We start from the raw sequence: 14,674 nt of genomic DNA, 5'->3' as shown, positions 1-14,674 counted from the left end.
TTAGGAACCTAGTGAAAAATGATGTTGGAGTTTTAAAAGATATTTGTTCAAGGACCAACCGACAAATAATCGGAGATTTTTAAAGAATATTTTTTCTGATCTGATCAATAATCGAGGATTTTTAAAGAAAAATTTTTTTAAGGACCAAGTGATCAATATTCGGTGATTTTAAAATATTTTTTTTTCAGGACTAAGAGATTAATAATGGTAGTTTTTCAAGGAATATTTTTTCAAGGGCCAACTGATCAATAATGGACGATTTTTTTAAATAATAATAATAATAATAATTATAATAATTATAATAAAATAATAATTATAATTATAATTATAATAATAATAATAATAATAATAATAATAATAATAATAATAATAATAATAATAATAATAATAATAATAATAATAATAATAATAATAATAATAATAATAAAAATAATAATAATAAAATAATAATAATAATAATAATAATAATAATAATAATAATAATAATAATAATAATAATAATAATAATAATAATAATAATAATAATAATAATAATAATAATGAAAATAATAAAAATAATAATAATAAAAATAATAATAATAATAAGAACTAAGAACTAAGAGACCAAATATTCGTTTATTTAAAAAAAATTTTCTAGTATCAACAAAGGCTAAAAATGTTTTTAAGGATCTTTACAAAAAATCCTTTCTTTTTTCTGAAAAAACTCATAATATCTAGCTCTGCATCTCCTTGAAAAATAATGAAAAACGTACCTTTAAGGCTCTTAAAAAAATGCACAATGGCTGATACTGCTGATTCTTGGAAGATTCACGTCTGATGGCCCTTGAAAAATATTCTTAAAAACGTCTCCGAAAATATTTATAAAAAAAAAAAACATTTCTTATGGTCTTTAAAAAGAGTATTACCTAAAAATCTCAAAAAATTTAAGATTATTGGGCAATTTCTTTCTAAATGAACTAAGTAGGACTCTTAAATTATTAAAAAAAAAATAAAAGAATTATAAATTCACTTAAAAAAAAAAGTCAAACATCCACAGAGATGGAGGGTCCTGTAAAAATTATTCTTAACAAACCGACAATTTTTGGTCTATTACTTTGAAAATATACTAATCACAGCCGTTTTTTTTTTTTTTTCTTAAAAAAATTATTTAAAAATCCACTTCTATCAGTTTGGCATATCGGCATTACAATAGCTTATGTTACAGCAAATTTCCCTTTTTTTTTGTTCTTTACATTTTGCCAAAAATTCATTTATCCCCATAAAAACATCATGGAATGACCCATATTATGTTTGTCGTGTTTCTACTTTTATTTTGCCACTCGAAAACACAATCTTTTGTTACGCTTTTTATTGAAACAATTAAAGAAATACTTTTGGCATTCATTAAAAATATGCATTGCAACAAATTGACATTTAATCGAATCGCGTCTCATGTTTTGCGAAAATCAATTTCAAAACGAAATCAATTACTCACCTGGGAATTGATTCAAATCATAGTTTTAGAGCATGTACATATCGTGATCGATCGACCGATCAATCGAAAACATGCATTGGCGTTTATTGGGGGTTAGAGTTTATCAAATTAGAAATCGCTCAAGTTTATCAAATAACAATAATTATAAGTCAAATAAGGAGAGATCTGAATTATTCTTTGAAGATCATGATTTAGAATTACAGATGAAATTTTTATGAAAGTTTAAGGTCAAAGCAATATTTTTTATAGGAAAACGTAAGACGTTTGTGGAGTAGTTTATTTATGGGAAAAAGGAAGCTAAAGTCTTGAAATTTTGCACGAGGGTCTTGGTGCTTTGGCATGTGATAAGGCAGGGTTTTTCATATCAAAAAATCATACTAAAAGGGTTCGAAAAGTACTAAAATGTACGAAAATTTGAATTAAAAGTTATTGATAGAGTGCAGATATACATGTGTACCAAAGGGTTTTTGAAAATTCGAACTTTAAGGTTACGAAAAGTTCTAAAATGGTACTAAACTTCTAAAATGGTACTATTTGGTATTATGTGAATGCATAGAGCTTAAAACTTGAAATTCAATATGATAATTAATATTGGAAAATAAGTTTGATATTTTTCATAATGTGCTCTAAGTATGCAAACTGAACTAAATGGTACTCAATTTGAAACACTTTGGTTTATAGTGAACAGATGAAGCTGCAATTTTGAAAAATTTTATTGGGGTCCTTTTTGGTGGTAGGTTTGTCAAAAATAGGTGGTTTTGTAAATGTGCACTAAAACTACTTAATTGTACTATATTTGGTACTAAATGAAATTTGATATTGGGGTCGCTCTTCATGCGTAGCCTCGACATCTGGAAGTGGTTTTGGAAGTGTGTTTTATAACTGCACGGAAAGTACTAAATGGTACTAAATTTGGTATTGGGTGAAGGAATAAGGTTGCTATTCTCAAATTTGATATCGAGGTCTCTGTTCATATCTGAAACTGAGATCTGGAGGTGGTTTGGCAAACGTGTGTACTAAATTTGGTATCAGGTGAGGGAATAGAGCTGTAATCCTCAAATTTTATACAAAGGTCTGTGTTGGTATCTGGAATTGCGATAAAAAGGTTGTCCTGAAAATGTGTACTATAATTGTACGTAGAGTGCTAAATAGTACAATATTTTCGTTTTGGGTTAAGGAATAGACCTGAAATCTTAAAATTTGGTAAGGATGCCATTGTTTGGTGTCTGTGGTTGATAAATATATATTATGCTTGTAGGAAAAGTACTTAGGGGTTCTAAATTGGGCATTGGGAGAATGGATAGAGCTGGAATCCCGAAATTTGATATTGAGGTATGTGTTGATATTTGGTTGTGGTTTTGCAAATCCCTACTTCAATTGCACAAAAAAGGAGAAAATAGTACGAAATTTTTGCATTGTACACTATGAGTTGGGCACTATATACAGATCGCAATTATCGTCCGATCTTCACGAAATTTTTATGCGGGCTGGGTTAAAGCCAGAATAGAAGCCCATAATTTTTTAATTGGCAAAATATTTAAAAATGACCCAAAAACCGACATGGAATTCGCATAAGGTTAAGGATTAGGAAAAGGTAGAATCATAACATTTTGGATGGCAAATAGTATTGAGACTGTAGAAGAAAATTTTGAATTTTTTTAGAAACCAAACGGTAAAATTCTTTTAGGACGGCATTTCATTATTTTCAAAAGAATGGGTTTGTAGCTAAGGGGCCAATATGGTGTTCGCCGCTTATGTAGGAAGAAGTGGACCCATTTTGTAACCCGGGCTAAGTGTGGTAAGAAGTACAAGGTAAGATGAAAAAACTGCAACCAACTTCAGACTGCTGTCATTTCTAAGCCACTCGTCCGACAGCTGTTAAAATTATTCCAGTGATAGCTCATTATATCGTTTACAAGCGTACAAAAGCATTTTGGTAAGAATTTTCCAGAAAAAATGTTATTCGTGATGAAATTCAAGCGTGATAGTGCGATTTCTTTATATATGGCTGGAAAACCAAAAGTGGCTATCGTTAGAGAACTCCAGAATTTAAATGCGAATAAATGTTTTTTATATCGTACCATCGCTCGTTACCGTGATACTGGAAGCGTAGCCCGACGTTAAGGAAGTAAATGGAAGAAACAGCAACATCAGTAGAAATAATTCGAAATGTAAAGAAGCGACTTGATCGAAACGCAGTGGCCGGAAAATGGTTCGTGAGCTGTATTGCAATATTCCATTCGGCAAATATTGAATATTGAGCTCGGGGTAGAGCTATTGAAATTCCAAAAAGTGCAGGAACTTACACCGTAACGGAAAGAAAATAGACTCAAAAGAGCTAAAAAGTTGCTTCGCTTGGTCGAAAGTGGTGAACTGCCGAATTTGGTTTTCTCCGATGATCGTGTTTACTTGCCAAAGAGGTTAGCTGAAAATGTGCACCTTCGGTTGGCCATCAGAACTCAAACGCCGGCCATGGTGATGGTGTGGGCCAACATAATAGCCGATGGTCGCTCCCCGATTAATCGCCCGTGGCATCAGAATAAATGCCGAATATTATCGCGAAAATATTATGGAGGGTGTATTAAAACCTTGGGCACTCAAACATTTTGGCCGCAGACCTTGGACATTCCAACAGGACTCAGCACCATCGCACTTAGCACGCGTCACTCAGGAATGCTTACAAAATGAGGTTCCTCGCTTCATTTCCAGCGCACAATGGCCACCAAAATCTCCGGATACCAATCCGTTGAACTATTGTGCCCGGAGTATTTTGTAAAGCAAGGTTGGCACTAAAAAGTACCAAAGTGTCGATCACCTCAAGCAAGCGTTTCGCCGGGAATGGGCCAAAATATCGCAGAGCAACATTCAGGCAGCATGTGACGGTTTCATTGGCCGTTTGAAGGCCATAATCCGTGCCAAAGGTGACCAATTCGAACAAATCTAAACTCATTCTAAAATTTGATGCTATTTCCGACATTTGTTGCTTTCATTCAATAAAATAAAATTAAAAAAATGTAAAAATAATGGCGTTTGATTTTGTTGCAGATTTTTTATCTCACCCTGTATTGAGTCTGTAAAATGGAAATTTTGAAATTTTTAATTCCTATGTCAACTGTCAAAAACCAAAAGGTAAAATTCTTGCCGGACGGTATAGGATTATTTCCAAAAGAAATGGGCCTGGACCTAAGGAGGCCAATATATTATTGTGTTCGCTGCTTATGCGGGAAAAAGTGGACCCATTATTTAACTCGGGCTAAGTGTGATAAGAAATAAAGTGTGTTTTTTTAAGTTAAATTAAATTTTAATCAATTTTTTTTTATTATTCGATAGATCAATACGTGACATTAACATTTGATTTGAATGATTTCGGGCATATGGGCACAACGGCGGTTCTTGACGAAGTGCATTCTGGACGTCCAATTTTTGGCGACTTTTTCGAGCACTGCTGGCCGTATGTCACGAATAACATGAACAATGCTGGCCTCAATTGCTGCTGGTTTATCAGCATAAACCAGTGACTTCATGTAGCCCCACAGGAAATAATCGGGAGGTGTCAAATCGCACGACCTTGGAGGCCAATTGACAGGTCCCCTTCTCGAAATCTACTTATCGCAAATTTTGATTTCAATAAGTCGATGGTTGCGTTCGCTGTATGGCACATAGCGCCATCTTGTTGAAACCACATCTCCTCCGGATCAATGTCATCCATATTTTTAAACAAAAAATCATTGATCATGGTGCGTTAACGATCTCCATTGACCTAACGCGAGCTCCGGCCTCATTTTTGAAGAAATAACGTCCGATGAAGCCACCAGCGTGAAAACCGTACCATACGGTGCATTTTTCTGGATGTAATGGAGTCTGTAGGGTCTCTTGTGGATTGGTCTCACTCCATATGCGGCAATTTTGCTTATTAACAAACCCGTTAAGCCAAAAATGCGCCTCATCGCTGTACATAATTTTGCGATAAAACAACGGGTCATTTGCCAACTGCTCTAGAGCCTGATTTTCAAAGTAAATTTGGATAATTTCGTAGCATTGTTCAAGCGTGAGTCTATTCATGACGATTTGTCAGAGTATACTGAAACAAATAATAAAAGTTTCATCAACATTTAATTTTTTGTGTTACTTTTTCAATTTAAATTTCTATCTAGCTTAAAAAACACCCTTTATTAGAATGCTACCGTCGTAATATTTTTACCCGCCAGGAGACAGCCAGACAAGCAGTTATAATTAAACTTACTCTTAATGCTCTGAAACGGGCCCACAAACTATTATTCCGATGAGACACGTTATTATATACCGTCGGTAGCCATAATGTTAAAGGTATGGAATTATTTTGATTACGCATATTACATTTGAAAACCAATATTTGTTTAAAGCTTCGGAATGGTAAAATCGCCTTACCTTTCCTTAGAGTAGTATTACTTCCCTTAGTGAACGTGCATTTTCCAAATCCCTCTTGTCAATTTTATGGAAGAATATGACATTTTCCTCCATTCTCCCTTCCGAATAACCATTTCCTGACAAATAACTCACGACAACTTAAAAACCTGCCAAATCAACACTTATTTGCCGCTGAATAATGCAATTTATGAAACTAACTACAAATTGCTGTAACCTTTCACCTGCCCTAAAAAAAAAAACCAAGTCAGCGAATAATAAATGAGTTCATAAAAAAAATTTTGATTTCATTGCAATGCTAATAGAGAAAATTACGAAATATTTTCCACAACTACTCGCCAAATATGGTGAATGTTGGATTTGGGCTTCAACAATAAAACGATATGCAATTCAAATTATATTATTTTTTTTAACCAAATTTAGTAAAACAACTTCCTTTTAACCGGGTCACATTGTTGTTGTGTTTTTTTTTTCTGTTTTTAAATTAACATTAATCCGACACTCAGCTGACCAAACCCCCCAGTGGAATGGGTATAAACAGGTACCCAATGTTGGACGTTGGAGGAGAGGTAAACACCCAGCTAAACAACTACCGGAGATCATCATAGCTGGTCAGAGAGAAAAAAATTTGAACAATATTTGTTACCAATTCAAATATGTTTTATGTGACTACCCCTCAGCGAATGCAGCTAAAACAATGAATTACACACAACGCAAAAAAAAGTTGGAAATAGTAAAAGTAATTTTATTTCTAATGCCAGCAACAGCTGTTTTTCCATCAGCTTTGTTGTTGTCGTCGTCGTTGTTGTTGCTGCTGCTGTTGTCTTTAATTTTTAAGAGGACAACATGCAATGGTTTTCTTGACTTCTTAAATTGTTATTCGTGTTGATAATGTGTCAGCAACAAAATGCTGCAGTTCAGCCGGCCAATTCCGATACTGGTTACTGCTGCCGCCGCTGCAGCAACATCTAGAAGCGCCCAACCTGACTGGTTGGCTGCTTCATATTACTGCCTTACTTTATATCTAAGATTTTTCCCTCATTTTCATTTGGCGCTTTGCAGAAAGAAAAAAAAACGCAATAATTTTTCGGCTATAAATACTATTTGCAATTGGAACAAGTTATCCAAAGCCAAGTTAACTCTGTTAGCCATCAGAACTATCAGCATTTTCTGCTCCTAAAAAAAAACGAAATCCTTTGAAATCAAAATGTTCAAGTTTGTAAGTAAAGAGTGGAAAATAAAGAAAAAGAAAAAAAAAATTATATAAAAAATATCGTCCTTAAATGAGTTCATCAAAATGTGTAAAAAAGAGAACAAGGAATACAGAAAAAAGGATAAATATCCTGAAAGTGAAAATTGAACAATAAATATTTTATAGAAAGGACCATAAGTTCTCATGACCTCACTGAACTTAGAAAACGAAGTTTTTGGAGCGTCAATTTTTTGTGTTGTTATGAAATTGTTATTATTACAATAAGAAAAAAATATTAAACATAAAGGTTTAACTGAATTGTAAAACAAAAGGAGTGATAGCCGGGATCAATATTTGTTTGTCGGTATCAATCTTGGTTTTGCATATTCATTATAGAATTTTTTTCCATATGGAATCATTCTTGAAAAGTATCCCATCAAGTGTGTCTGAAGAACCTTCCAATGGAGGGAGAAACGAAAGATTGGGTTTATTTTCTCATTGGCTTTTAATCTTAATCTCAAATTTGCGATTACTCGAAGTAATGCGTTTGAATTCCTTGAAATTCTCTTAGAAAATGTACAGTTGATCTAGCTACGTTCGCCAGATACACCCAACCAAACTCTCAAAGAATCTGTACAATATAATATTTGGACCGTGCCCAAGGATTAATAATGTGGGGTCGATTCTCTTCTTTAACTTCCACCAAAAATGGGAGAGAAGGGAGAAGACGATTAAGATTAAACAAGTAAAAAAGCTGTAAGTTCGGACGGGCCGAGGGGAATATGGAAAGAATTTAGCAATTCTCAAAAACAATAAAATCTGTTAAAAATTCGATTAAAATCTTAAAAATACCGAATGTAGCTGTTATAATAGGGTCTATACGACGACAAGGACCTGCATAGGTAACTTTTGTCATAAGCCATTACAATATCCAAATGCGAAACTTAAAAAAATCGGCGAATAATGTAGCTTAAATCATCAAAATACCGAAAATCGGGAGGTTCGGTTATATGGGGGCTGTACGAAGACGTGGACCTGCACTGACAATCTCCTGTTATAGGCTGTAGCATCCATTGCGAACATCAATGTGAAAAGCCAATTTAAAACAATTCCGGTAAATAATGTCGCTAAAATCATCAAAATACCGAATATCGGGAGGTACCGTTATATGGCGGCTATACGAACATGTGGATCTACATGGCCCAATTTCAATACCAAAAGTCCTGCAGACATAATAAACATTTGAGTAAATTTTCATCAACTTACTTCATTTCGTTCGGAAGCTAGGGTGATTTAGGCTGATCAAGAAAATATATACTTTGTGGGGTCGTGGTGTTACAAACGGAATGACAAACTTAATATACCCTCCATACTATGGTGGAGGGTATAATAATATCCATAAGTCATCCTTCTAGAGAAATGACCCCATCAAATGTGCCTTAAGAACATTCTAATGAATGAAGAACCCAAAATGTCTTTAAAATCATATATCCTCAGCTTTAAGGCTATAGGAGATATATATAGTTTGTTACCCCAAAATGTTGGCTATCTAAAATGAAGCTTTTAGATTCCCCGAAATCCGAATCAGAACATGTGGGATTGGTTTATACGTGACCACCTGAGTGATGCGTACGTGATGCGGTGAAAGGAAGTATATTCGAGGAGTGCAAACGGTGTTTAATGTACTCTTCATATCAAGTCCAGGGATTAGAAATAGGGGTCTATTTCTTTAGACTCCTACCTACAAAAGGTTTAAAATTTTCATAAACTCACATATCTCATACACAGTACAGAGAGCCGATTTGAACGCACGATTACGGCACATAATTATATTCATGTTCTTCACCATAAAATGAGGGTATATTCAATTTGTCAAAACATTTGCATTACCTAGATCAGCATTAAATTCTAATCCCGAAAACATAATGGTCGCAACTTTTTACATTGATTCTTGAAATTCAGTACAATAGCTTCTATTATGTCTAGGATGGAAATGGACCTTGGAGTTCAAAAACAAAATGATTCTTCGTTATTTTTGGCTTTTGAAGGCTATATCCACTGTTTTCTATGACATCGTCAGTAATATTAAATTTCGATTTCTTCGGTTCTCCGCCCAAAGAGATCAGTATGGGTTAATTACTCTGATATAACTTCGTCATGAAAGTTAACATGAATTCATTTGGGAGAAGACATATGAGGCCAGATGTAAGTGTCCACTGAGTACGTACCTGGTCCCTTTCAACAGTGCATCTCTATCTGTAATCCCCCCACCATAGTATGCTCCTGGAAATATCAATTTTGGACACCACAAAGTTTATATAGTCTTGATCAGGATAAAATTCGTTGTCAATTTAGCCATAACCGTCCAAATACTGAATATCCAGAGCTATCGTTGTATGGGGGATATACGAAGACTTGGACCAGCACAGACAATTTTTTGTCTTAGGCTGTAGTATTCATTACGAACTTCAAACACCAAATTTAAAACAATTCCGGTGAATAATAATCATCAAAATACAGAATATGCACAGACAATTTTCTGTCATAGGCTGTAGTACCCATTGCGAACTTCAAATACCAAATTTGCAACATTTCCGGCGAATAATGTTGCTTAAATTACCAAAATATCGAAAAAAGGGAGGTACCATATGGGGGCTATACCAAAACGTGGACCTACATCACCCATTTTCAATAACAAAAGTGCTGCAGACATAGTACACATTTGAGTAAAATTTTATCAATCTACTTCATTTTTTTCGGAAGCTACAGGATTTCTACAGACGGACAGACGGACGGACAATGCTAAATGGACATAGAATTTTAGGCTGATCAAGAAAATATATACTTTGTTGGGTCTAAAATGTATATTTCGAGGTGTTACAAACGGAATGACAAACTTAATATACCCTCCATACTATGGTGGAATGTGCTTTAAGAACCTTCTAACGAATGAAGAATCCAAAATGGCTTTAAAATAATATAGCCTCAGCTTTAAGGCTACAGGAGATATATAGTTTGTTACCCCAAAATTTTGGCTATCCGAAAAGATGCGTTTAGATTCCACGAAACCCGTTACAGAACATGTGGAATTGGTTCAGACGTGGCCATCTGTCTGAGAGGGTGATGCGTACCACAACTCTCAATGGGAGTATATTCGAGGTGTGCAAACGCTGTTTAATTTAATCTTCCATCGAGTCCAGGGATTAGCAATAGGGGACTATTTGTTTAGGTTCTTATCCACAAAAGGCAGGGTGAGATAAAAAATGCAACAAAGTCAAACGCCATCATTTTTACATTTTTTTTTAAATTTTATTAAATCAAAGCAAAAAATATCGAAAATAGCATCAAATTTTAGAATAAGTTTAGATTTGTTCCAATTGGTCATCTTTGGCACGAATTATGGCCTTCAAACGGCCAATGAAACTGTCACACGCTGCCCGAATGTTGTTCTGAGGTATTTTGGTTCATTCCCGGCGAAGCGCTTGCTTGAGGTGATCGACACTTTGGTAGTTTTTAGTGCCAACCTTGCTTTCCAGAATACTCCTGACACATTAGTCAAACGGATTGGTATTCGAAGATTTAGGTGGAAGCTACTCTTTAGCTCTTTTGAGTCCATTTTCTTTCTGTAAGTTCTTGCACTTTTTGAAAATTCAATGGCTTTATCCCGAGCTCATTTTTCAATATTTGCCAAATGGAATATTGCGATATGTTCAGCTCACGAGCCATTTTTCGGCCACTCGCTTCTTTACATTTCGAACCATTTCCGCTGATGTTTCTGTTTTCTTCCATCCACTTCCTTGACGTCGGGCTACGCTACCAGTATCACATTAAAATGCTGGAGTGCTCTAACGATAGCCACTTGTGGTTTTCCAGCCAAATATCAAGAAATCATACTATCACGCTTGAATTCCATTGCGAATAACTTTTCTTCTGGAAAATTCTCACCAAAATGCTTTTGTACGCTTGTAAACAATATAATGAGCTGTCACTGGAATAATTTTAACAGATGTCGAACGAGTGGCTTAGAAATGAAAGCAGTCTGAAGTTGGTTAAATTTTTTTCATCTCACCTTGTATTATCATTATACCCTACAATACTATATATTGGGGGTATTTTAATTCTGATTGGACCAAAAAGTTTGTAATATTTCGAAATATTGATCCACGACATGGGAAGTGTTATATATTCCTATCTCACTGAGCTGCGTCGATGTTGCTATGTGTGTCCGTCCATCTGTTCATGTTAATTTGTAATCCCGCTACGGGTCGCAATTTTTGTCCGATCTTCTAGAAATGGAGGTGGGGTTAAGGTCGGAATATCAGCCTATTGTTGGGGGAGCAAAATATATACTTTGAAGCATAAAATGTGCCCGATTTTGCAATTACTCAACAGGTGGACTCATACTTTTTTGGAAAAATTACGACAATTTCCAGCGAAATCACAAACGCACGAATAGGTCATTTCGAACATTTACATTGATGCTGATATTCAAGATATCGAATATATCACAAACTATAAACAACCTCATGTTTCAAAGAAGGGATCTTAGTCAAACTGCCAATAACAGCTGGACGGATTTTGACTTTAATTTGGCAGAAAATAATAAAATCTAAAAGATCCGTCTAATTCGATTTTTTAGATTTTATTATTTTCTGCCAAATCAAAGTCAAAATCCGACTCGAATAAAAATGTGATTTTGTTTTTTTTTTTTTATTATTTTTTGTCACATTTTTTATGGCATGAGATTTTTTCAATTTTACTTACAACACTCTGTGTTGGTGGTATATTATTCAGATCGCAATTATCGCTCGATCTTCACTAAATATTGGATGGGAGTAGATTTATGATCAGAATAGAATCCTCTTTGTTTTTGAAGATTTATGGTTTAAAATGGATCAAAAACATAAAAATTTTGTAGAAATTTAATTAAAAACCAATAGATTTGGGATTTTTTATGAGGTTAGAGTTTAGGGCAGCCCCGGAGCCTAACGTTTTGGATTGTTATCGGGTAATATTTAGCTGGTGAAATAGACAACTATTTTTGTGAAAAAATACAAAAATTATCCAAATCACAAATACATGAAAGACTGATATTCTGATTTCGTTGTCGAATATATCCAAATGTCGGGGATACAGGAATATAAATTTTCAAATATCGTTTTGCAACAGCTACGAAGCTATGCATGACCTCGTGATTTAGGTCATATCCCAAGATAAAAATTTTGCAGGACTATTTTCAGTACACATTCAGTAAACACTCATTTCCACAAATATTTAGTGAAAACATGTGATTATAGCCGTGTGACACCCATAAAAGTCACAACTTCGTTAACCCAAAATGATGTAGTCAGGATTCACTTGAACTAATCATTAAGTTGTGTTGGAAAATATTTTTTTCTTTTCGAAATTGGTTTGGTAAACATATTACAATAAAAAAATTCTTATGCGACTGGGAAAATTCCAAGTGTATTACTTACGGCACTTTTCAAAATCAAATTAATTTTTATTTTTTAGTCATTTTGAACTTAATACAATATTTTCAATACCATTAAGTAAAGTTAGCACACAAAAGAAAAATTTCCTATATAAATGAAGTATTTCTTTATATCCAGATTTCGTTAATCTTCATATTCAATAATCTTTATAACTCCCAAACATTTATTTCTTACTCATTTCAGGTCCTTGTCACTTTGGCTCTTGTCGCTAGCGCTGCTGCCGCTCCCGGTTACTTGGGCGGTTATGGCGGTCATGGTCTCTTAGGTGGCCATGCCATCGCTGCTGCTCCAGCTATTTCATATGCTGCACCAGCTAAGCTCGCTGCTCCAGCCATCTCGTATGCCGCCCCAGCTATTGCTCACGCCCCAGCCATCTCCTATGCCGCTCCTGCCATTACCAAAATTGCTGCTGCTCCTGCCATCTCTTATGCCGCACCTGTGGCCAAAGTCGGTTATGCTGCTCCCGCCTTGGGTCTGGGTTATGGTCATGGTTTGGGATATGGCGGTTTGGGTTACGGTCATGGTTTGGGCTATGGCCATGGTTTGGGTTTGGGCTACGGTCATGGTTGGTAAATACGGCCGACAGTTGTTAAAACAGTATTTATAAATCAGTTTGGATGAAAACTAAATTTGAACGATGGAAGAGGGAGACAGAAAAGGAAAGTGGGCGTGACTGGAGAAGGAATGATTGTTAATTTGGTTAAAAAAAACGAAATTTTCTGTTGTGAATTATTATATGAGTGTATATATTGTAAATAATAATAATAAAATCTAATTAAATACTCCAATGGAATTTGTTTTATTTGCATGCAAGCCCAGTTTAAGGGAAAGGAATTTGTATGGTCGTTAAGGGTGCTAAAAACAATGAAGAAAATTTTAAATGAACTATTTTGATTTGATTTTCAGAAAATGTGAAAAAAAAAACATAAAAAAGGAAATTAATGCTTACGAAATAATCAGTCACAATGATACACAAGAATTCAAAGTTTTCGACATTTTCATCTTATGTGGAAGAGATTACTAAAGTAGATCACTTTACCTTGCGCGATATTTGTCTTTGTGTGGTTTATAATTGCTATCGTTTGTTGTGGAGCGGTCTAAAAGGTTTTATTTTTTTGTGAAATATTTAAATTCGTTGATATTTCCTAATATTCTTTTTGTGGTAGTGGAAGAAAACTGCCTATGCTGACCATTTGTGGTGGAGGTCCTAGAAGGAGTAAATATCATTCAAGTGCAATGGGAATGTGCTAAGTTTTTCATTTTATGACATTGTAGAATCAGAAGGAATGGCCCAGGATTAAAGGCTTACAAAATATTTCCATGTAAAAACTTTAGATGAGTCTGGCTATATGATCTATGATTTTGAAAATTTTTAAACCTTCTATGGGGTTAGGGGCACTTGACAATCGATTGTATTTTGACAGAAATATTGTGTTCTTTATACCGTTCACCATAATATGTAGGGTATATTAAGTTTGTCATTCGGTTTGTAACACCTCGAAATATACATAAAATTCCATGTCGATTTAACGATGACCGTCGATTTGCCTGCCTGTCTGTCTGTCTGTAGAAATCACTCAAGCTTCCGAATGAATTGAATTACCTCCGTACATTAACGACATTGTTGACCGGAATCGTTTCAAATTTCGTAATGATAGTTCGTAATGGGTACTACAGCCTCTGACGAAAAATTGGCTTCTTTGAATAGCTCCCACATAACGGTACCTCCCTATATCCGATATATGATGATTTTAGAGATATTATTCACCGGAATTGTTTGAAATTTCGTAATTGAATTTCTAATAGGTACTATAATCAATGACTGAAAATTGTCTATGCAGGTCTTCGTCAAGCCTCCATATAACGGTACCTCCCTATATTCGCTATTTTGATGATTTTAGCTACATTATTCTCCGGAATTGTTTACAATTTCGTATTTGCACTTCGAAATGGGTACTACAGCCTGTGACAGAAAACTGTCTATGCGAGTCCACGTCTTCGTATGGACCACAAAATAACAGAATTTGAACAGAATTTTTAACCAATTCTATTATTTATTTTTTTGCTTTCTGAAAATTTCTAAATTTTTTCCAAATGCTTTTTAATTTT

General features: G+C 34.6%; 1 protein-coding gene across 1 annotated transcript; it reads left to right on the top strand.

Moving 5' to 3' along the window:
- The first annotated feature begins 7,008 nt into the window (after nt 1–7,008).
- On the top strand, nt 7,009–13,319 carry LOC101891196 (cuticle protein 16.5). Its single transcript, XM_005188624.4, has 2 exons — nt 7,009–7,097; nt 12,749–13,319. Exons 1-2 carry the CDS (start codon nt 7,086–7,088, stop codon nt 13,136–13,138), a joined length of 402 nt encoding a protein of 133 aa, XP_005188681.1. The 5' UTR covers nt 7,009–7,085; the 3' UTR covers nt 13,139–13,319.
- Nucleotides 13,320–14,674: the final 1,355 nt, after the last annotated feature.

The sequence above is a fragment of the Musca domestica genome, unplaced genomic scaffold (genome assembly GCF_030504385.1).
Source record: "Musca domestica strain aabys unplaced genomic scaffold, Musca_domestica.polishedcontigs.V.1.1 38, whole genome shotgun sequence".
Classification (NCBI taxonomy): Eukaryota; Metazoa; Arthropoda; class Insecta; order Diptera; family Muscidae; genus Musca; species Musca domestica.
This window is presented reverse-complemented; position numbering and strand designations above follow the sequence as displayed.